The following is a 21,739-nucleotide window of genomic DNA, read 5'->3' as shown; positions in this document are numbered from 1 at the left end:
AAATACTCTATATTTTTGACAGCATTAAAAACTCACTGAGAAAGAAAACATCTGTTAAAATACATATATATTATTTATTTTTCATTACAGTGTTTAAAATAGCTTCATTTATCACAATTAAAATACACAGTAATACTTCTGCCACAGAGGGAAGGGTTGTTGGGGGCGATTTGGGGTTGGAGGGTAGGCGGGGGCTATAGAAACTCCACAGTTCGGGGCAGTTGGATTTCACAACATCCCTTTTCAATCACGTTTTTGAGGCAGGTGGCATTTTGATTTAAATGGAACCCTTTAACACCTCTGATTCTTCACATCAGTTTGGAGCTGTGCGTGTTCGGCTCATGGGACTTGAACACAACCTAATTTTCATGGTCGAACCGACAACTCTTTGGTTACTCACTAGTGCCGCTATGGCTATCTTGATGTCTCATTGGCTCCTGCTTGTTCACCTTAATTACCTCTGCTACATCTGACCTCTCACCTGACCCCAAATCAGAACACTGCCCCCTACAGGCTGGACCGGTGCAACACTTACGGTTTTAGCAAAACCCGAGGCCTTTTTTCCCCCACAATTAACATCACCGAAAGGTGGTTTTCTTCAGGCCAAAACAGCTGTTTAGTCCCAATCCCTTGACTTCTCCTCAGCCCACACTACTTTAACTTTTAAACACAGCTGTGACATTTTTTAGTACATTCACCCAATGGAAGACTCATCTATTTGCTTTATTAAATCATGTGGTGAAGGGTTGTTTTTTGTTGTTTTTTTTAGGTTTGGCACTGTATAAGGTGACATTTGCAAGAAATGTATTGGGGAATTTCACAATGGAGGGGGGGGGGGGTCACGTGAGAGTCTGGTTAGTCATTTGAGAGCCAGTCGCTGAGGTGAAGTTGGCATTTGTGCTTAAAGTTGCTGCAAGTTGTTTTGAGCCGAGGTGTGAACGGGTACCAGAAGTGCATTCTACGTATTCTGTTTGGAACACCTCCTGTGGAGGTTGACCAGGTGTGCTGTTACCCCCCACCGCCCTATCGGGGCAATTATTCATTTCATTAACGCCCCTGTTCCTGCAGAAGCAGGTTGCGGTTGTGGCATGTGACTCCAGCTACTTGTCATTGGTTTCCATCAGTTTTCCATCTTTGTGGGAAATGACCGGGGGTGGGTGGGGTGGGGGGGTTGAGGAGAATTTTCTAGTGCATGAGGATAATCTCTGGACTCAGGGGCAATAGATTAAGGAAGATCTATATAAAATGTACCTTTTAATGCCCAGTCTCTACTTAACTTACGCTGCTTACAGTGGTCTGACAGTCGAACGCCGCCCCCACATAAGGGAGCAATAGAGTTGTGCAAAATATAAGGGTCAGGGGTGAACTCTACTGACAGTTTGCTACTAGGAAGCATTTATAAGTAATGCCTCCCCAGTTCACTGGTCCATTGGGTTTTGTTTCGGGATCCTGGAACCACATAAGATAAGACACAAAGGGAAGGAAGCAGGCCTCAGAGGACACTTCTGGTTTGTGCAAATAGGACACTAAGAAATACATACCATCCTATAATAAGTTATTTACACAGACAAAGCAAATACCTCCTAACACATAGGCAACACAAGATCAAATATAGACTCTTTTACAAGCCAGTATGTCATGCACGGTTTTTCTAAGGCAACTTCAAAAAGCTTGGAGTGACGGTCAGCCGTTAACACTGTATGGAACAACACCTCACACTCAATACACAAGGGCACTGCAGCGAGGCGGGCCTGCGCCGCCAATCCATCCAACGATGGAGACGTCGGATCTCAAGCGGGTTGGTTTCACGTGACGAGAGGTAACGCACACAAGCGCAACTTTGAGACTGTAAATTTAAGCAGAATTTTATCCTTGGAAATCCTTAGAATCATTAAAAATCCCAATTTAGACTGTAAATAACAAAATATAGACATAAAAAAAAGGTAAATGTCTGATCAATTTTGGAACTATTTCCTAAATCTGCTCCACAGCCCCAAGTTGTGCGATGTCACGACTTGGCAGCTAGATACCTGGATGCGCTCCAAATGGCTAATATACAAGCTAGAGATTATGCGTTATGTTGTTAGTAGTTTTTTGGGTTGAAATAAATGCGTCAGCAGGATATATCTACTCATAAACCTCTTGTGTGTGCAGCTAGGCGATAGCAGCATACTGCTGATTGTGCAAATGTGTGCCATGACGTACGGTATGTGTGTGAAAGCACATCTCAAAAGTCATTTTAAGCGAAACACAAGTTCACTTCCAGAAACCCTGCATGTTTCCACGATCGGTTTCCACGGATTTGAGAGAGAGAGAGCGCATGCGTTTGTGTGTACATGCAGGCGCTAGCACGCCGGTTAGCATGCTTGTGAATGGACTGAACTGCGTTGGCCTTTTTCTTGTGGTCTGAAAAGTCTTTCTGAAGGTGAAAAGGTCTTTCCTGCGTGTCTCTCGGCTGACCTCTGTGACCTCTAGAAGATGCTTTGTCTTCTGTTCTTTCCTCGAGCTGAAGAGACACACACACAAAAAAAAGATTTAGAAATTTGGATTATTTCCCAAAAAGAAATAGATGATCAGATTGTATATTTAGAGAAACTGGAGAAACTTTCCTGAAGTTTTCAAGCAGGATGCTACATGTTAGCATAAATTTAGAGTTCCAAAAGGTCTTGAAGAGTTCATCTCTTCCAAAGTGAAACTTTCTGAAGTATGTGAAGAGCTAATTAGAGGATAAAATATGACAGTAATCTCTTGAATTCTGTTTTCACTTGCCTTGAGAAACCCCTCTGTGGTATTTTTATTTGTGTCAGGGGGAAAGCAAAGCTTGGCTAATTAGCGAAGAACATTTGCAGACAGCATCTCAGATGTTGTGGTCAGGAATAGAACGGAGCTGGACTTTATAATCCTGTTCCCTTTCCAGCAGGTTCGACTGAATGAGGAACCATCCTATAATTAACGTTAGCGTCTCGTATTTATATCTGTCCAGACGGTTTTCGCGTTCTCCCCCGTGTGGTTGTCTGGCGGTTTGCTCGCCGGAAGGATTTCACCAAAAAATATAAAACACAGGATGGATTTTCGTGAATCTTGCTTGGAAGGACGGGCCGTGAAAGAACCCGTTCAACTTTTGGTGAGCAAGATAAAATATTCTTCACCGGGTGTTCCTAATCATGCAACCGGGGGCCGATCCAACTTTTTGAGAACTGACCTAAAGGCTGGAACACTGAGCTGCGGTGACCCGGGTCCTTCTGGAGCTGCAACTCTCTGAGGGAAAACACCGACGCAGCTGAAAGAAACGGGAGAAAAACAGAAATTATCTCAAGAATAAATGTTTGCAAGGAGGGTTAGGGTATATGCATAATTAATGGTGCTTAAAATGTCACGATGGCTCATTTAAGGATGTTCGTATTTAACAATAACAACACAAAGAAGATGTGTAGAGAACGGGCGACAAAAAAAAAAAGGGGGGCGGGGGTAGGCTACATGCTAAAAGTCGGAATCCAACACAAATGTGCAGCTGTTGACCTTGGATACATTGGGTTGGTTTTAAAGGTGTTCAGTGTGTGTGTGTGTGTGTGTGTCTTACTGTCTGCCAAATTGTGTATGGTATCTCCCAGACTTAGGAAGTAGGGGTGTCGTAGAGACGCCTCGGCGGAGATCCTGCTCCTGGTGTCGTACTGCAATCAGAATACAAACGCAGACCATCAGAAATGTCTTACGTCCAACTGATGTGTGCGTGTGTGTGTGTGTGTGTGTTTGTGTGTTGGGGGGGTGCTTTTATGACTTACCAGCAGCAGAGCAGACAGCAAGTCAATCCCCTCTGTATCTAACCTGATGGGGGTGGGGGTGGGGTAAAGACACGGGGGACATATTTATGGCTAAACTAGACGGAGAGGACAGAAAACAGAGGACTGGTTGCATAACGACAACCACAGCTTTACTTAATAACGGCAAACATGGCTCAGTTCCATTAGGTGCCCCAGTAACAGTGATAGCGCCACGGGGGACAATGGCAGGGCCAATCATTACAGCACCAGTGGGCTTCCTGCTGCCACATGTAAAAATGTTTGTTCAGCGACCGACCCATTGTCCGCTATCGACCGGCTCTTTAATAGAAAAGGGAAATAAAAGGATCGGAGTCTTTATCTCAATAAAACATGAAAGCTGTATCGGAACATGTGACATGTACAACGGTCCACTTAATACCTGCTGAGCATCAGTGTGTTAGCTTTTACACCAAGACATTAGCTCAAAAACACCACAGCGCTCTGAAAACAGGAAGTTGGACTTACCTCGGGACGTGGTTGATGAGCGCTTGAGGTCTGTACTGAGGGAAGAGGTACGACCTGAACTCTTCGTTGCTGCTTATTCCAGGCCAGGTCTCCTCTGCAGGAGTCCCTGAAGACAAAGACGGAAACGTGGTAGGAAACATTGCTTTGTTTCAGCCATGTTGGTGAGATATTACGATAACTTGCTGCTGTCTTACCCATGAGCCTAAAGATGAGGTGTAGCTCCTCCTTCACCGTCGCACCAGGAAACATGGGACGACCTGTCGCCATCTCATACAGGATACAGCCCACGCCCCTGGAGGCCAAGAGGCGACACGGAATAGCTCAGGAAAGTCTAGAGTCTTGTTCAGGAGGTGGTTAGCCAGAGCTGTGTGGGCTTCCCTAGCATCTGATTGGATATAAACTATCTAAACTCAAACACCCTACCAGGCTAACGAAAAACGTCAATCTCTAATCCCAACCTGACAGGTTGTGCGACAAAAATCTCCAAAACTTTCTTCTGTTTCCGTCTACTATCCAGCTGAAAACATGGAAGGGAATGTTATCCGTATTGTAGTACCCACCACATGTCGATGGGTGTGGAGTATTCCGTAGATCCCAGCAGGACGTCAGGGGGTCGGTACCACAGAGTCACCACCTCATTGGAGTAGGTCTTGGTAGGGACAGACTTGGCTCTTGCCAGACCTGGAAGGCAAAAGAAAACTCAGTTTAACAATAACAATAAAATGCTCCAGCAAAAGGCTTTTTGTCCTCTATATCAACTTTGAATAATGATTATCTAATCCTATCAATGACAAACAAATCCACCATGAAGTTTTCCGGTGACACAACCGGCATGTATTTCATATAATCAGTAATCACCGTGTCCGTCATTAGCAGTGATTACTGCAGTGATGTGACTCCTAATGAACCGGCGAAACCTCCGGATGACATCCTGAGGCTTATCGTTAGTCAGTCCACAGCTACAATGTCAGTCTCCTCCATGACCTGGACTCTGGTTTTGTAATGGTGTCATGTCCTGGTTGAAGTTCATCGTGTCTTGATGTTGTAGCATCTATAAACCTTTTGGTATCTACTGCGATATTGATGGGCGGTCAGGACCTGATCCTGAGGTGGAGCAACAGAACATAGATGCTCTTTTGTCACCTAGTGAGTATTCATCACCCTGCTTACCAAGTAGGTGGACTGCCCCACCTCCAGCACTCCAACGACTTGTCAAACTGTTCACATACCGACAAGGAAAAAGTCTCGAATTTGACCAAAAAAAAAAATGAACATTTTCACTCTGAAGTGTTTTTTTGGGTTCAGAATGAAAAAAATCAAATCCGGTCAGTGCAGTGGAATGGCCCCTCCATCAGCTCACATGCTGTTTTAGTTAAAGCTGATGAAAAATGCTAAGGGAATACTGCTAGATTTATCTGCCCACTTCCAGCACAAAACTCTGAGACGGACACAGTTGCTAGGATACAGGAAGTAAGGGTGCTAAAGTCATCAGAACGGAGGATCTCTGAGTGGCAGTAAAATATAATTGGAAAGCGATCGTGACAGGAAACATGCTCGTTTATTCAAAAGAGTTTTTTACTCTCACGACTATATTAGCATTGTCCATATATAGGTTTTGCGTGAGTTTCGCTGGTTTTGCTCACCAAAGTCGGCCAGCTTCAGCTCGCCCTTGTCGTTGATGAGGAGGTTCTGTGGCTTCAGGTCCCTGTGGAGGATTTTCCTCTTGTGACAGTAGGACAGACCACGCAGCAGCTGGAACATGAAGATCTACAGGAGGAAATGATGGAGATAAGAGATGGATTGGGACTTCAAAAAGAAACTCATTTCGAACTTCTGCTCTCCCAAACTTTTCAATTGACAGATTCCATTGCTTGTTTCATTTGTATACCAGTTATACTGATATATATATTGCTTTTTCTTGCAAATATATGATCTCTGAATCCAAAAGAAACATTTTATTTGTAATAATATTCTGTTTTTTAGTTGCTTTTTACCGAAAAGGTAGAAGACTTTTAAAAACCAATTAAAAAGCAAACATGCAGATGTTTACAACAATCTTTGTGGACTTTGGATAAACCTAACCAAAGGGAAGTGTCCTCCTCTGACCTCCTAGTTTTCAGAACTCACCAGATTTAACAGAAAAGTGTTTGTTCATTTGTTTGTGTGATTAATATGATGGTGATATGTGAAAGGCACAAAGTGAGACAACTGGTCCATTCTTTGATTCGTGCCCCGATTTCCAAAGAACTTCTCTATTTTGGGAATGTCAATTCAAGTCTTTGTTTCACATCCAGGCCAGCGTGATTACCATGCAAAATGAGTTCTCAATGTTAACGTTACCCTGAGACCAAGCAAAACTTTATTGATCTCGTTGGGAAGTTCAAAAAAGTCAATTTTAAGTAAATTATAGCCCTAAATTGAAATGAAATCCAGCGTGTGGGTTGGTATTGACACAAAGTCCTTCTGCCTTGTCAGGTGTACAGTCAGCAGTGCCATTTGATACCGCTGAGTCATTTCCACGCCGGTGTCTCACCTTGACATTATGCATACTCATGAGATTCCCGCAGTTGTCTAAGTACTGTTTAAGGTCGCTATCCTGGAAGACACAACAGCCACAACGTTAGCAGACGTTTCCATATTCACATCTTCCCCAACAGACCGAACCGTCGACTCACAAGATACTCAAACACCAGAGTGAGGCAGCGTTCGGTGTGGATGATGTCGTGCAGCGTGACGATGTTGGCGTGCTTCAGGTTCTTCAGCAGAGACACTGTTTGGAACGGAAGAAGAACGAGGGTTGAGAGTTGGGTAGTTCCCTTCAGGAGGTTTGAATGTGCCTGGAGTACTTAAAGTACCAAAAAACACTCAGTCGGATAAGTTCAATGTCATTAAAGACATAAAACGGACATCAATGGACTTCACTGCGTCAATGAACCTTGGACGGAAATCTATTTCCTAAAGAATGAAAGCATGTCATCGGTTCAGTCAGGCCAGAGAACTCCGGCTCAGCTGTGGTCTTGGTGACATCAGCTGATACCTCAGCTGATTCCCTTCTGCATAACCAACTGGAGAATTCGATCTAGGAGGCTTCGTTGAACCACTTTGGCGCCGCCTTGCCTGTCTCCTGACGTGTTCTTACCCTCTCTGATGGCGGTGCAGGGCGCTCCCTCGTCGTGCTCCAGCCGGATCTCCTTTAGCGCCACCAGGTTCTCCGTCAGTTTGCTTCGCCCTTTGAACACCGTGGCGTACGTCCCCTACCAACACAAACCAAACAGCTCTCATTGGATGTTCTCAGTCTGGTTAGCTGATTTGTCAGTTTTCCCATTCATCTCAGTTTACTTAATCCTCTTCCTCATCATCATCATCCTCTGTTGCACATTAACCCAAATTGAACCAGATGAGCTCAGAATCACCACCGCACATCATCCGTGAGCAGCATCTAAAAAAGTTACGCCAACGTAATGGGATTAGTTCTTCGCGACGTGATCATTCATTTGTCTCATTAGCATCGTAGCTCATCTTCCTCACTCAATATCATTCCTCATTTGTAAGCAACGCAACGCAGGTAGCTGCGTTTTACGAACCGCCGCAGGAAAGGCAACATATCTTGTGTGACGGAGAAAACAAATGATGAAAAAGGGTTCTGACAACAGAAGAATCCCTTCAGCCAGCTCTGCTCCTGCTGCTGAGCCTTGTGACTGAGATGAATGCAGTCGCATTAGGGCGCCAAATCATTCCTCGCTGCTCGAGGCGATTAGTGGTCTCAGATAAATACCGAGCGTTTGAAAGACCATCCCTCCTCATCTGTGCGAATGCAGACTTGTTGAGTTCCTCACAGAGGCATGAAAAGCACTAATTAAAGCCAGAAAAAAGGGACATATTGGTGTAATGTAGTTCATCTTGTTCAGGGTCATCAACAAAGCTCTGTGTTCTAGTTGAAGTAATACAAAGCATCCGGGTGTCAAGGCCGGCGCTCAGGCTGTCAATATAATCCACCGGAGAGATACTCGACTTTTCGTGTGATGCTATTCTACCCTCCTTCCAGTTGTTGCTCGGAGGCTGCAGCCGTCACGCCAACATCGACTGACCGACAGCGTTAGAATGTCAAAGCGAGTAATTGTTATCGACGTACTTCACCCAGTTTGCCAAGCTTGACGTACGTCTCCAGCTTCCCGAATCCAATGTCAGACTAGAGAAGAGAAGAAAAAAGGTAGATAAACGGAAAGCCTTGACTAAATAATATTTGGTTGTGCTTAGCTGCTATAAACTGTAAATTACTCTAAAATGAGTTTGAATTTTAAATAAAGCCAAGCTGACTTATTTAAATCTGTCCTTTTCAGCCACTGTCAAGGCTTTCCAGGCCCCGGTTGCTTATGGCGATTCTAAAATAAAAAGACAGCAGTGAGGACTGACCAGCGAAGCGCGTCGAGACATGCGACTGACAGGTTGGCAGAGCGGCGAGTTTTCACTCTCCATCTGTAATTTCTTGAGGAACTCCGGAGGCAGGCGGATGTCCATGGGCAGCGACATGCGCTTACTGACGTCCTACAGCCGAAAACACAAACACTCCTGATTATATACGGAGAATATACAGACTGCAGGACTCTTTGTTACAAATCAAACTTGGTGAATGGATTGTAATTTCTAAATAATGGCTTCGTTTTAGACGCAAAACATTCATTAACCTCTTGCAAAGCACTTGAATCTGCAGTAAAAAGACGTTGCATTAATGAAGTTTGATTGCTTGTATTACTACATTAATCAGTATTTCTGTGCATACATGGGAATCAATCTATGCACATTTTTTATCATTTAAAATATCCGGTCTACATTTAACACTTTAACAATCAGGAAGAAGCATTAGAACAGTTTGGCCAGAGTCGGACCAAAATCCATTTATTCCCACATTTTAGGAAGGAATCTTCCTTTCTGCTGCATCAGGAGCTAAAAGGGAACGAAATCGAGTTTGATGAGTTTGAAAGATAACGAGGAGAAAGAAGAGGAATCCATTCAGAGAAAAAGAATGAAAGAAACATCAAATGATTCAAAGAGAAATGACTTATCGGAAAGCGAGTTGTTCAACTTCTTCCTCAATAAACTCTTGATTTGTTGGTTTCGTAGGATAAAGGTTGCGTGTAGGAGAACACGGTATCATCTCAGTGATTGACACAGCACTAATTAACCACACTACCTTTGGTGACAGCTGTATTTACACGTATTAGCTTTGTTGATTGCTAGTCATATTGCAGATGCTCCCATCCTTTCCTTCTGTCACACAATTATTTCTGTCTCGACAGCACCAGGTCCTTTCCTGGCACTCGTCTCCCTCTGGCATCGCCTCACTCGCCCGTCTGGAACGAGTTGCGTGTCGTCGTAGTGATTCACACTCGCTCCACGGTGACATTTCCAGATAGAGTGGAGCTCCCGGGTAGGGGTTAAAAGCGTCGGAGGTGACTCATTTCATCAAGCTGGCAGAGGTGGAAATGGAGAAACGACTCGCGGAAAGAAGAGTGCAAACAGGAGAATGAACTACCTGTGCCACTGTTGGTATCTGTGTCAGAGACTTCTGAGGGTTTTAATTGCAAACTGAACTGAGGCGGTCGCTCCCACCCCAGTGCTCCATCAGTAACACTTTATTCACAAGTCAAAGCAAGTGTCAAATCGAGTCCCAAGTCTTAATCTTTGAGTCCAAAAATCGGAGAAGACAGTAGAGGAACGTCAGAAAGGCTACTGTGAAAGTTTGAAATATTTCATATCAAAAGTTTCTAGTCCTCAAGTCTAGCTAACTATATAGTTAGTCTAGTCTGAACTCGTTGACTTCCTCACTCGACTGGGACTCGATCTGCTACCACTCTCCGAGTCTCTGCTACTTGCCTCCATGGAGAACCTTCTGTGTTGAGCCTTGCTGTGGTAGTTGAGTTGGGACGGAGACTGAGCCCCGGGCGTCGTGGGTTCAGGGCTCACCGGACTGGTGTCGTGAGACGTCGGACCCAACCGGTCCGGGGTCAGGCCTGGGGGAGGAGAGACACGATCAGAACCGATCAGAATCGTCGATCATTTATCTCTGCACAGCCGCGTTTAGCAACAGTTAGCTCTGACAAGGCTTAGTGTGTCGTTTCCAACCTCATTGCTACTGGTGGATGTGTTTACACACAAATTACACAACTGATCTGGATCCAACTGGTGTCCCAGATGGCCCAGAATGTGTGCGTTAAAAAGAGCTCACGGACAATCTGTTACTGCGAGATGACAAATAATGAATGTACACACTCGCAGCTACGACCAAATTTGTGGCGGGACGTTCTCGATGGACGTTCTCTGATGTTTTCTGGTTTATTGAGGTTTTTTCTCACAGCTGCTGCAAAGATTGTTAGTTTAATCAGAAAACTAAAATCGGATCACATCCCTAAACATTCGAGGGAACGATCCCTTTGTGGTCTGCGCTAATCACCGATCTTCAAAGCTCGATATCTGAAGGCCGTTTTAAGAAGTTGTGTGATATCCGGATGAGGGTCGGAGGTTTTTTTCTGTCTTCTGTACATAAAACAGGGAAACTAAAGACCTACAGAATCCAGGTGGGAAACGAGGTATGGAGGAAACACTTTGATCCTTAGCGTACATCATTGTACGGGACCCGTGTTTGATGCTCGGCCAACTAGCGTTTGAACGCCTCGTGCCGTTTCAGCTGCAGTTTTGATGTCCTGTTGAAAGTGTTGGCCTTTTCACTGGTGTGTGTGTGTGTGTGTGTGTGAAGTGGATATGCAGTAGCGTGTTTGATTGACACCCGACAGGCGTGTGAATAACAATCGTTCCCTCCTGAGTTGAAGCATATGGTGCTTTAACTCCCTGATTCCATGGGGACGAGGGATAACAAGAGAATCAGATCTCCGCGCCGATGAGGAAGTGCCGCGTGAAAATTTCCTTACAAAATACGCAAACGTTGATGTAAACGGCACAACCTTTGACCCATCTGTCTTAAAACAGGAAGTGGAAGTTGTTGGTGGTCAGATGTCGGATGTATGCGTCGGTTGCAGTGCTGCAGGCTTCAAACCGACCGATGGTCCAAACGGCCACAGGGGGAGGAACAACGACCCGAACTGCTCGACGTTTATCGTAGCTACAACACCCGTTTGATCTAGCAGTGCTAATTATTCAATAGATGCAAGCCTGTTGTGGAATATAAATGATGCACAGTGTTAAAAAAAAATCCATCCTGTTGTTGCGTTAATTGGAGGAAAACCAGCGAGACGCGGAATTTGCAAAGAATCTTTGGAATATTGTGAAGATGTGTGATTTTTAGACATTTTATTCACATATTTAAAAGGAGAAATTTCTGAAAACTGACTGCATTTAATTTCTAGATAGCAGAATGTGCCCTTCCTGCATATCTGCATATCACATCTTCCTCACAGTTAATACATTAATGAATTTTTCTGTTAACTAGATCCTGTAACAACACATTTATGAAGCTCGCGTGAAACCTCTTCGCGCCACAGCGCCGCTCCCGATAATGATCTTAGAAAAAAAATGGGATGATTTCCGTCCCAGCAGCAGCTCGTTGCCGCAGATTCCTCAGTGGGAGACGGAGAATCTTTTTCCACATTGGTGATTAGAGAGGAAGACGGGAAAACAAAGAGGCGGCGAAAGCATCGCAGGTCGGCGTGAGGTAACCTTTCTACCTTTAATTTCAAACTATATAATCGCCTGAAGCTGAGACTCACCAACCTAATTCTGAATGCATTCAGTTCATTATCTACCCCTTCTTACCCCCCACCCCCCACCCCCCCCGCCATAACCCTAATTTCCCTTTGAAGCCTGCTGATCCACTGCGGCTCAGTTGCCCATGGTGGTACCAGACATAACCGGAAAAGCCCCAGTTAATCTGTGCAGGGTTTGTTCCAGACATGGATGGGTGGGGTTGGTGTGGTGAATGGGGGGGGGGGGCTTTTGTATTTGGTATTAAACCCAAGAACAATATTGCAGTTGCTTGTGCTCTATTAATAGACACGAGCTGCTACAAAGGAAGCCAATTAAAAGAAAAGAAGAAGCTTTAAGTTTGAAATGTTTTTATGGGAGGGTAAACCCACATTCCTAAAGCCATTATTCAGAAAGTCAATACATTACTTTATTATAATGTCCTCTAATTAAAACAGACTGTAGTGACAATAGTAGTGCATTCTCACCCTGAGTGTGTCGGATGTTCAGCTGGTTTATCTGCTCGGTGAACTCGTTCTCCTCGATGGTCTCGGTACGAGGAACCGACAGGGAGAAACGCCTTTTGAAATTCTTCATCTTGTTCATGGTGCTGAGAAGCAGGTTCTGCAAGGACACACACACACACACACACACACACACACACACACACACACACACACACACACACACACACAGACATTGATATTCACAAATAAGGCATGCATCAACACAAAAATGATTTTTTTTTTTTTTTACATGCAAAGTAACTTTTGTGAAGACGATTCAAACGTTTCCAGCCTCAACAGAACTGCAGAACGGACGGCGCTCAACCAAACGGCCGTTTCATCCCATAATGAGGCAGAAAGCAGCAGGAACGAATCTGATCATTAGACTCTGGTTACACAACCTCGACCGGCCTACCCGTCACATTTCACTCTGCATTACTTCCACTGTTGTCGTCTTTTTTTCCCGCTCCGCTGACGACGGTGTCGTTGGATCTCTGGGATTCCTTTACTCACACGCATGTGTGTGTGTTATGTGTTAGATAGTGAATGTGTTAACGGGTTCATTTAAATACCCCCGCTTTTGTGTTTGGGAATCAGAGAGCGGCGATATTACACCAGGATCATCAAATACAGGCTAAACAGAAATGCTAATTTGCAGGTACAAGCTGTCCTCTAAGCAACGAGTTTGCCAAGTTGTTTTCCATCCATCCATTTTCTGTAGCTTATTATCCTGTGTAGGGACGCCGGGAGGCTGGAATCCATCCCAGCTGACACTGGGAGAGAGGGAGGGAGGCAAGTCGCCAGTTCACCACAGGGACCAACCATAGAAAGACAAACAATCAATCACGCTCACATTCACACCTACGATTCAGAGTCTCTGATTCACCGATAAATTCACGGGTTATTGCGCTGTGGGAGGAAGCCGGACTCAAGGGGACATGGGGGGGCGATCATAAAAAGCCAGGTGGAACCTTTGTGCTGTGATACTATGAGTTACCACCCCCCCCCCCGTGCCGCCTGCGATATCACTTGAAATGTGGATATTTAACCTCTCACGGCAGTGTGGCGCGGTGGCAGCAAGTACAGTACATCCCAGTGTTGTGAAAGAGTCGATAAAGATAGACAAGAATAGCGCACGACTTTTCGTCCCGTCGTTTTATTTCTGTGGCACCTTCACCCCCATGAAAGAAGGGATGGGGAGTCTCCAATATGACCCTACTGAAAGCTTTAAGCTTTCAAGTCTTTCCATGGTCATCTACGAAAAGGAACACAACTTTGGTTTGTTTTACAGGAAGAAGAACCAACCAGCTCGGGTTCATCTGATGGGAGCGTTGCAGTCCAACACCTGCAAACCTTTTGTGGTTCCTTTTTTTACACCTCTAGCAACGCCACGGAGGTGTGTTCCAAGAGATGCGCCCTAGGACGGCAATACACCGTCCACCCAAAGGTGCAACGCATTTCCATGGACACAAGACCACCAGGTATTCTTTGCAGGCCCAAACCTCTTGAAGGAGGCACTGAACTCAGTACGTGCTCCAATTTCTAAGGGTGTAAGATATGCATGCAGTTTAAAAAGGTGTCAAATTGAGCACCGATGCCTGGGAGTGAAAAATAACAAAGGCAATCTCACAAATCAAAGACGTGTGGGCGGCTTCCATAAATTGAACAAGGGAGAGGAGAGCAGAAAGATGCTCAGGAGGCAACAATAGAAGCAAATGATCCCCTGATCAATGCAGAGAAAAGGTAGAATTTCTGCTTCAGGAAGGATAAGCCTTTAGAAATGAGTCGGCAGCAGATTATGAGACTCTTTAGCACTGCTGCATCATTTTTTTCCTTCTGGGCCAAAGAATGCCGACCTCTTTGTGGCAATTTTGAATCTTGTGATTCGGATTCTTGTGTCTAAATGACGACGCCCGGGTGAATATGAGGAGACTAGATGAAGAACCAGAGTCTGACTGGATCCGTTCCCGGCGCTGATGGATTTCCTCCTCGTCTGAGCAGGGTTGGCTCACAGCGAAGGAGAAGCTCCAGCACGCTTTCCTCCAGAAGGTCAAATGAACAAATCGACACCACAGCCGACACTGTACAAACACGATGAGTCACGGCGCCGCGTCCTTTTACCAGTTTGGCTGTTTGTGGTCCGTCTGCGGAGGAGGTCGGCGTCGACCGATGTGATGTCGAGGATGTAAAATAACCTTCTGTTCTGATGTCTTTCCACTCGTGTTTTTCTTTGTGTGTGTTTAAATAAATGTTATTGTGTTGGGATTCCAGTTGCAAGCTTCCCTCGCAGCTGTAAGTCTTTGCATATCCATGATAACCTTTGAAGATATCCCATAATTGGGAAAGATGTTCTCCATAAACTTCGATACCACTGACAAATCCCCTAAAACATAGCCGTTTCCAGCACTAGCATCCCCTTCCTGAACGCTCAACGGCCCACTTACAACCGCCAAGAGTGCAGCATGCAACCCACGTTGCCGATATGAAAGCCATTTCTTCTTCATAAAAACACTTGAAAACCTTTCAGCTACAGATAAACGCGTCTCTATTCATGAACCGGCGAGAGACATCGCGCACAACCTTTGCTAAAACAGACGTTTCTGTTCAGACGGTCGTAAATGGGCTGTAATTTTGTCATTTGTTCGGGGGGAGCGAGAGAGACTGGCCTACAAATCCTTTTGATATTGGTCTGCTTCTCTTCTCATTGACCTCTCTCCTCCCTCGGTCTGTGATCTACTGCTCTGGCCTGCCTTTTGAACAACTTTCATCAGTCATGATTGTGTGCATTGGGCACGCTTAATTCACGTGGAGGACGGCGTCGCCTCCATGGGGGGGTGGGTACAGTTTGTAGGTGTCCAAACCTGGTCAAACCAAGGTCACCTGACTCACCTGAACGCACCACCTCCTTATGATGAAGTGAAACGACATCTAAAAATCTTTTGTTCTCTCGCCGTCCAATTAGATCAAGTAGATTGATTATGCTGCTGTTGCAGTAAGGCGCTTGTAATGCAAATGAGTTCATCAAGGCTGGTTGGCATGACAACCGTTTCACCCCAAAAGAAGGTGAACTTCTGCTGCCTTTCAGCCGTTGGTTCAGACGAGAGCAGCTTTTGAAGACGGCGTAATCTTTTGAAAAATAATACCTCAGCGTTGCCACGTAAACGGGCAAAAGCTCAACTCCTGATAATGGTGATGTTGCAGCGCTGTTGAGGTTCCACCTTCATAGACATAAATGTTAGACTGCCAACTACTGGCCTGGCATGGGTACTGCAGCTTTTTCAGCCATTGTTGCAGATCCATGCAAACGGTGATAAAAAAAAAGAGCTTTGTTGAAATGTAAAGAAAAAAAAATCTTGGTTTTTAGTGAACAGAAACTGAGCCTTGTCTTCAACTTGTCCTGCAATAGAAATTCTAGAAATCTGACAACATCATTGCAGAAACCAAGACATAAGCCATGTACGTAGAACTACACCTTGCACCATGCAAACTCAATATTGACCCTTTGGTTTGTTGCCTCAGGGGGACAGAAGGGCAAGTTTGATTCTGCATGAAAGCCGTATGTCGCCGACCCACGTCAGCTCCAGTTAAAACGAACGAAAGATGTGTATTCATTCAGAATGGAGCCAGCTGATGGAAAACAAGTGGGCTGCGTTCAGATGGGCATCGTGGTTTTATATAGGTCAGTGGGCATAGCCGTCACAAAACATGACACGCATTCATCGCTTCTGTCTTCATACAATACAGGGACTCCAAAGCGACTGCCAGTCGAGCCGACGGTGAATGTGTGCTTGTTAAAAGTTAGTTAAGATGAAACGAATAGATGAATGAATCCAAAGAAAAAGCTCCACCTGATCTCGGAGGTGGAGGAAACGCAGAATGAAAGGTTAATGAAGTCTCCCTGATGGAGATCATCTGCCTTTAGAATAAAAGTCTTGCATAAAGAAAGTAATTAACAGCTTTGACACAAACGTGTTTCAGCTCTTTCAAGGTAAGACTTGCTGGTTATACTTTACGCACAAGCTAAGGCGACGTGAGATAAGCATAGCGCCGTTTCAACTGAATATTACCTTGAATGGCTAAAAAAAAATTAAAATGAAAAGCTTCCTTTAACAAAGGAGAAACCGCTCAGAGCGGTACATCCTTCAGAGATAATGCAACCAACGTGAGGAACCCATTAGCATGAAGCCTCAACGCCGTTCTCACACCCCGCCTCATTTCCAATCCGTTTCGTGCAGCGCGTTTGCGTGCGTTTGCTAAAGAGACGCTCGCACATCTGTCTTTGGCAGCTGCAAAAGTGGGTAATGGGTGATCCGGGCTAAAAATGACCTTGGGCCTGGGGTTACTTTACCGTGTGCTCCACTGGATCCTGTGAAATGAAAATGCAGCTTTGATTGTACAATCACACACACACACACACTTTCCCTGGAGAAGAGCGATGGCGATGGCGCCGCTTCACACAAACTGGAGTGTTGGGAGAGGATCCCTGTCAAACAGCTGGTGTGTGTAGCCAATCCAATTTTAGCTGCCTTTATGCAGCCGTGTTCCAGCGACACACGTGTTTAATGGGGTCAGTGGTGTCATTATAGACGTGTTGGGAGAAATCTGTTACTTATGTTAACAGGACCTGAATTCATGCTGTATTTTCTGTCTACTCATCTGAGAACATTCATTCATTCGCAGTTTCTTCTTGTTCCATCTTGGAGATTGTCGTAGTTTGGCGTGAGTTTCGCTATTTCTTCTATTGGTGTATAACAGCGATGTCACTCATTTTCACAAGGACCACATCAGCATAATGTCTGTCCTCAAAGGGCCAGATGTAACTAATAAATGTAACTAAATGTAACTCAATATAATATAAAACAAATGTAATTAGTCCTTAATGTTAAATAACTGAATTTATCACTTATTCAAGTTACAAACATATTTGTAATGTTTGTTTTGAAACTTTGTTCAAAACATTTCTGCCAAAGTTAAAATGGGCTTAACTTCTGCATTGTGGGTAATGTAGTTTTTGGTCAAAACACACTTTTGACCCATTTCCTTTTAGACAATCTGACATAAAATGATGTGGAGGGGCCACTTTTGGCCCCCCGGGCCTTGAATTTGACATGTGGTTTATTCTGTAGGTCGGTTTTGGGGTGGAAGCACGTTACCTCATTTGCTGCGATTCTTTTCATGTTAGGTTCCCGTTCAGTTTTGCGGGTGACAAAACCCTGAAAACAAACCCCTGCCGTGAAGATTTCTGTAATAACATTTCTCTATAAATTGAGTCTTTGATGTCCTCATGTGGACTTTGATGTCTGATCTTGAAATGGCTTTGATGTCGATTCGGGGTTAGGGTCATGATAGTTTTACAGCCAGATTTTAGATTTCACAAACAAGTTAAGACACAGAAATCAGTTCTGACAAGACAATAATCTAAGAACACATGAAATAAAACTAAAAAAAAAAATCAACTAAACACTTTTAAGAGACGACAGAAACCAGAAGAAGGGAATGAAGCCAAGCCGAGACAAACACAAACCGACCTTGAGCTTGAACTCGAGCGTCGAGTCTAATGACTCGTGAAACGATCTAACACATCCTGGCTTGATGCTTTGACACGTTACACAAAGCGTGCAGCCATAAATATGATGTCACGCTCTGCTCGTCGTGTTTTGGTGCTCGTGTTGAAGCCATAATAAGGGTGACCTTTTGTTTCCTCCCATCCCGTCCTCTGTTTGGAGTCAAGCCTCACTAGACAACAATCACTGCTTTATTTGCTCCGTTAAACGGTCGTACGTCAGCCTCGCCGTTAAATCGCCCGACATGAATGTTGTTTATCCGTCGCCGTCCTTGGTTCCTCATCCGACTGCGTATTCTTTTTGTATTCTACATAGGAAAGTGCTGCTCGCAAGAAATCGACAATAAAGCAGTCTTTTTCGCTCATTCTTTCGTTGTACGATTGCATTTCGACCCCCCACCACCGTGTAAAGTGTGGCCTGCTGAATGAATGACAACAGTGTTGGGTCGCCATCAGACGGGTCTATTGTATCGCCACGGTTTGCTAAACACGCCACGCGGGGTGCTGCTTGTTTTCTTTTCTTGATATATTCTGACATTATTCTGTGTAAATTATGCAGACGACTGAATTCTATTCATCCGTATATGCCTCCTTCTGCTTATCCAGGATGGGTGGGGGCAGCAGAATAACCCTCACACATTTGTCATTCATCACATTATTGGTTAAGATAATTATAGGGAATTGGGATTGGCCCTAAGTGGGCGTCGCGTCGGGTAATGGTGAGATAATAGAGACCGTTTGAGTAATAGATCCAGGAATTGAAATGTTTTCTGAGGTTACAAAATACCATTTATTAGTTAATAATAGTGATCAATAATGGGCTGATATACTGCAGTGGAAGCTCATTACAGCAGGAGAATAAGATATCAGAGTTATGACATCATAAAGAACCAGAACGATGGAGCCAAAACGGACACTAAGTGTTTGTAATCAGTGTTTTTCAGAAGGTAGGAGTAAATGTCACTAAGAAAGAAGTACGAGTGAGCAATTAGCATCAACAGCAGGAGGCATCATGGGAGAAAAGACAGAGAGAGCAAAGTCAAAAAAAAAAAGTGAACCTCCTGCTCTATCATTAGTACCGAGTTGTCGCCTCAGGTACTTTGGGGATGTTTGGAATAATTGTTTCTACTTCAACATGCAGAGTTTAAAGTTTGAAGGATGAAGCTGGAAACTGGGCTGACGACTACAAGTTCAAGAAGTTCAAGATATGAAGACAGGATAAGATAGGATAGAATAAGACAGGATAAGATAGGATAGAATAAGACAGGATAGGATGAGGTAGATTAGGATAAAATAGGAAACGTCGCATCTGTTCCTGTTGGACGAAGCTTTGCCATACTCCAACATCTCTTCTCTTTATGGAGTTCTACCTCATATTGACATTAGATATGAGTCACGTTGCAGGATGGAGGAATATGGCACCACATGACCCAAATAAAAAAAAATGTCTCAGCTGATGATTCGACTTCCCCTTAAAGAACAAACACAGAAACTGTCGAGATAAGAACGAGGGAGAAGGAAGGTTCAGGCCGGGTCAGAGGAAGACAGAATTAAAAGGATAGAAAAAGTCATCAGGAGATGAAAACAAACAACAACAGACACTCATCCTCAACCCGACTCGTCTGATGGAAGACTGTTTGTTGTGACCAGAAGCATGGAATTGATGAGCGAGGCTAAAAAGGGCTCGCATAAGAAAAAGATAGGGGAACTTTTTGCTTAGAGGAAGACATCTCACATTTCTGGACTGCAGGGGTCCTTCTGTTATATGACCCTTGTTTCCCCCCCCCTCCCCCTCTAAAACAGTCAATACTAGAGGCACCACTGCCTGTTGTTGGAAAGACTTTGTGTTGGGAAGGTTTAGAACCTTAGGTCTCGAAGGCTTGTCCCGATGGGCGGGGACAAGCAGCAGCTGGATGAAGAGCCAATATGTGAGGGACCCTGGATACAAACATGTCATCAGCATCCGCATCCACGTGTCTCTTATCTGTTATTTCCCACAACACACACTTGCCCTTTGAAAAACACATCGGCTCAAGGTTTCAGCTGTCGGCCTTCAACGGTTGGAGATGATGCTGCGGCTAGAAATGGAAATTGCAGAATAGTGTCGTGTCTGTGACGGGTGGCTTGAATAAAAGAACATCACTGGTTTTTAGTTCTTTAATTGATAAATAATTTTAACTTGCATAGCACACACTGCCAGCTGAATTCGTTGCAGGAGATTTACTAGCGCAGATAAAAATAATTTCTGTTTACCGTCAGGGATGTGCGTGAGTGTTTTTGGACCTTTTGGTTTGCCAGCTTGCTTTACGTCACATTCTATGTGTGTTATTATTCTGACACTGGTTGTTAGCGACCGCCTGGAGTTTTGGCTTACGGTCCTGCTTCTGACGGGGGCCGCTCGGTGACTCACAGCTTACCTCAGACCCCTTGTGTTCAACCTAACATGCATTTCCCCCCCCGAGTCCGCCAATCAAACCTTGAATGTAACCGTTAACAATTCTGTTAAATCCTGGATGCCTGAAAAATAATCACCACGTTTCTCCAGCGTCCGCCTAGAGCGACATCCTTCTATATGGAGATTTGGCTGCTTCAGATGGGGTGGATAATTTTAAATTTGGATGTTTCTGCTGTGTGAACGCATCACGCGTTATTGGTGGGTGGTGCAAAGACTTTGCGAAGGTTTGCAGCGAGTGACGGAAGCACGAGAAGCAACACTTTGGTTGCTTTCTGCTGCTCATGTGCACAAACACGGGATTAGACCCTAGAAGATTAAACGCCATTTAATATCTTAGTAAATATGTATGTTTGTTTAATCTAATCTTTCTGTTTTTGTAAATATTTATGTATAGCTATAGAGATTATTGATTGTTAATTAAGAAGTTGAGGGTAGGTTTACATAAACTTACGCTTCACCATACTCCCTTTTGGACATGTGAATCGTTGTTTTGACCATTTTTATTGTCGTTTTGTCTACTCTCAATGCTCTTGTTTGTTATTCTCTAGTCTTTTTCATTGTTTTACCACCACATGTACAACATAAATGAAGCATTCATTCAAAACTTTACCAACCCAAACGGTTCCTAAAAATTGGGTTCAGTTTGTTTTTTCTCAGGGGTAAAGCAACCAACATATAGAAGACAAAAGCAACGCAAGATCAGAGATTAGCTGTAAAAATATACGTGATATCAATCGAGAACATCTTTGGTTTTTTTGCGATATTATCATATTTTTTTTGCTGTACTGGAATGAATCTCTGTCAGTCTGTCTGAACTTTTCAACTGATCTCCTTCAAACTCATCACAAGAGTCTCCGGATCGACGCGGTTTGAACCAACAAAGAAGAAAACATGGAGCAGAATGAGATTAATTAAGTATGAGAGACTAACACTACCTCCAATTAAACCCATTATATACTTTATGAAAGCAGCGGTTGTTTTTGTAAATGTGCGTTTCCACGTTAGACAGGCAAGACATCGATCGGAGCTCACTTCCTGTCGTGTGTTTGGTTTTGGCTTTTATTGTCGGTAATGATAGCTCCAACTCTGATATAATTACAAAGCGGATCGACTCCCAAATCCGTTAAGACTTTACTGCGACTTCCTGACGTAACCTGCAGTCACACAAAACAATCGTTAGCTAAATGATACGCTGCTCTTGAACGCAACACGTGGTCACGACTGGAGTCGGTAA

General features: G+C 44.2%; 1 protein-coding gene across 1 annotated transcript in view; it reads right to left on the bottom strand.

Annotated features, from left to right (window-relative positions):
• Window positions 1-3: 3 nt before the first annotated feature.
• cdk18 (cyclin dependent kinase 18) overlaps window positions 4-21,739 on the bottom strand; it is a 23,098-nt gene continuing 1,362 nt past the window's right edge. The window contains exons 2-16 of the mRNA XM_068315526.1: window positions 12,470-12,605; window positions 10,161-10,297; window positions 8,700-8,831; window positions 8,419-8,475; window positions 7,426-7,540; window positions 6,962-7,056; window positions 6,820-6,882; window positions 5,930-6,053; window positions 4,847-4,967; window positions 4,481-4,578; window positions 4,287-4,392; window positions 3,783-3,825; window positions 3,581-3,671; window positions 3,203-3,280; window positions 4-2,506 (exon numbers count right to left, since the gene is read on the bottom strand). Coding sequence (XP_068171627.1) covers window positions 2,472-2,506; window positions 3,203-3,280; window positions 3,581-3,671; window positions 3,783-3,825; window positions 4,287-4,392; window positions 4,481-4,578; window positions 4,847-4,967; window positions 5,930-6,053; window positions 6,820-6,882; window positions 6,962-7,056; window positions 7,426-7,540; window positions 8,419-8,475; window positions 8,700-8,831; window positions 10,161-10,297; window positions 12,470-12,587 — 1,413 coding nt within the window. The 5' untranslated portion in view covers window positions 12,588-12,605 and the 3' untranslated portion in view covers window positions 4-2,471. The remainder of the gene's footprint in view (window positions 2,507-3,202; window positions 3,281-3,580; window positions 3,672-3,782; window positions 3,826-4,286; window positions 4,393-4,480; window positions 4,579-4,846; window positions 4,968-5,929; window positions 6,054-6,819; window positions 6,883-6,961; window positions 7,057-7,425; window positions 7,541-8,418; window positions 8,476-8,699; window positions 8,832-10,160; window positions 10,298-12,469; window positions 12,606-21,739) is intronic.

Source organism: Antennarius striatus, chromosome 5 (genome assembly GCF_040054535.1).
Source record: "Antennarius striatus isolate MH-2024 chromosome 5, ASM4005453v1, whole genome shotgun sequence".
Classification (NCBI taxonomy): domain Eukaryota; kingdom Metazoa; phylum Chordata; class Actinopteri; order Lophiiformes; family Antennariidae; genus Antennarius; species Antennarius striatus.
This window is presented reverse-complemented; position numbering and strand designations above follow the sequence as displayed.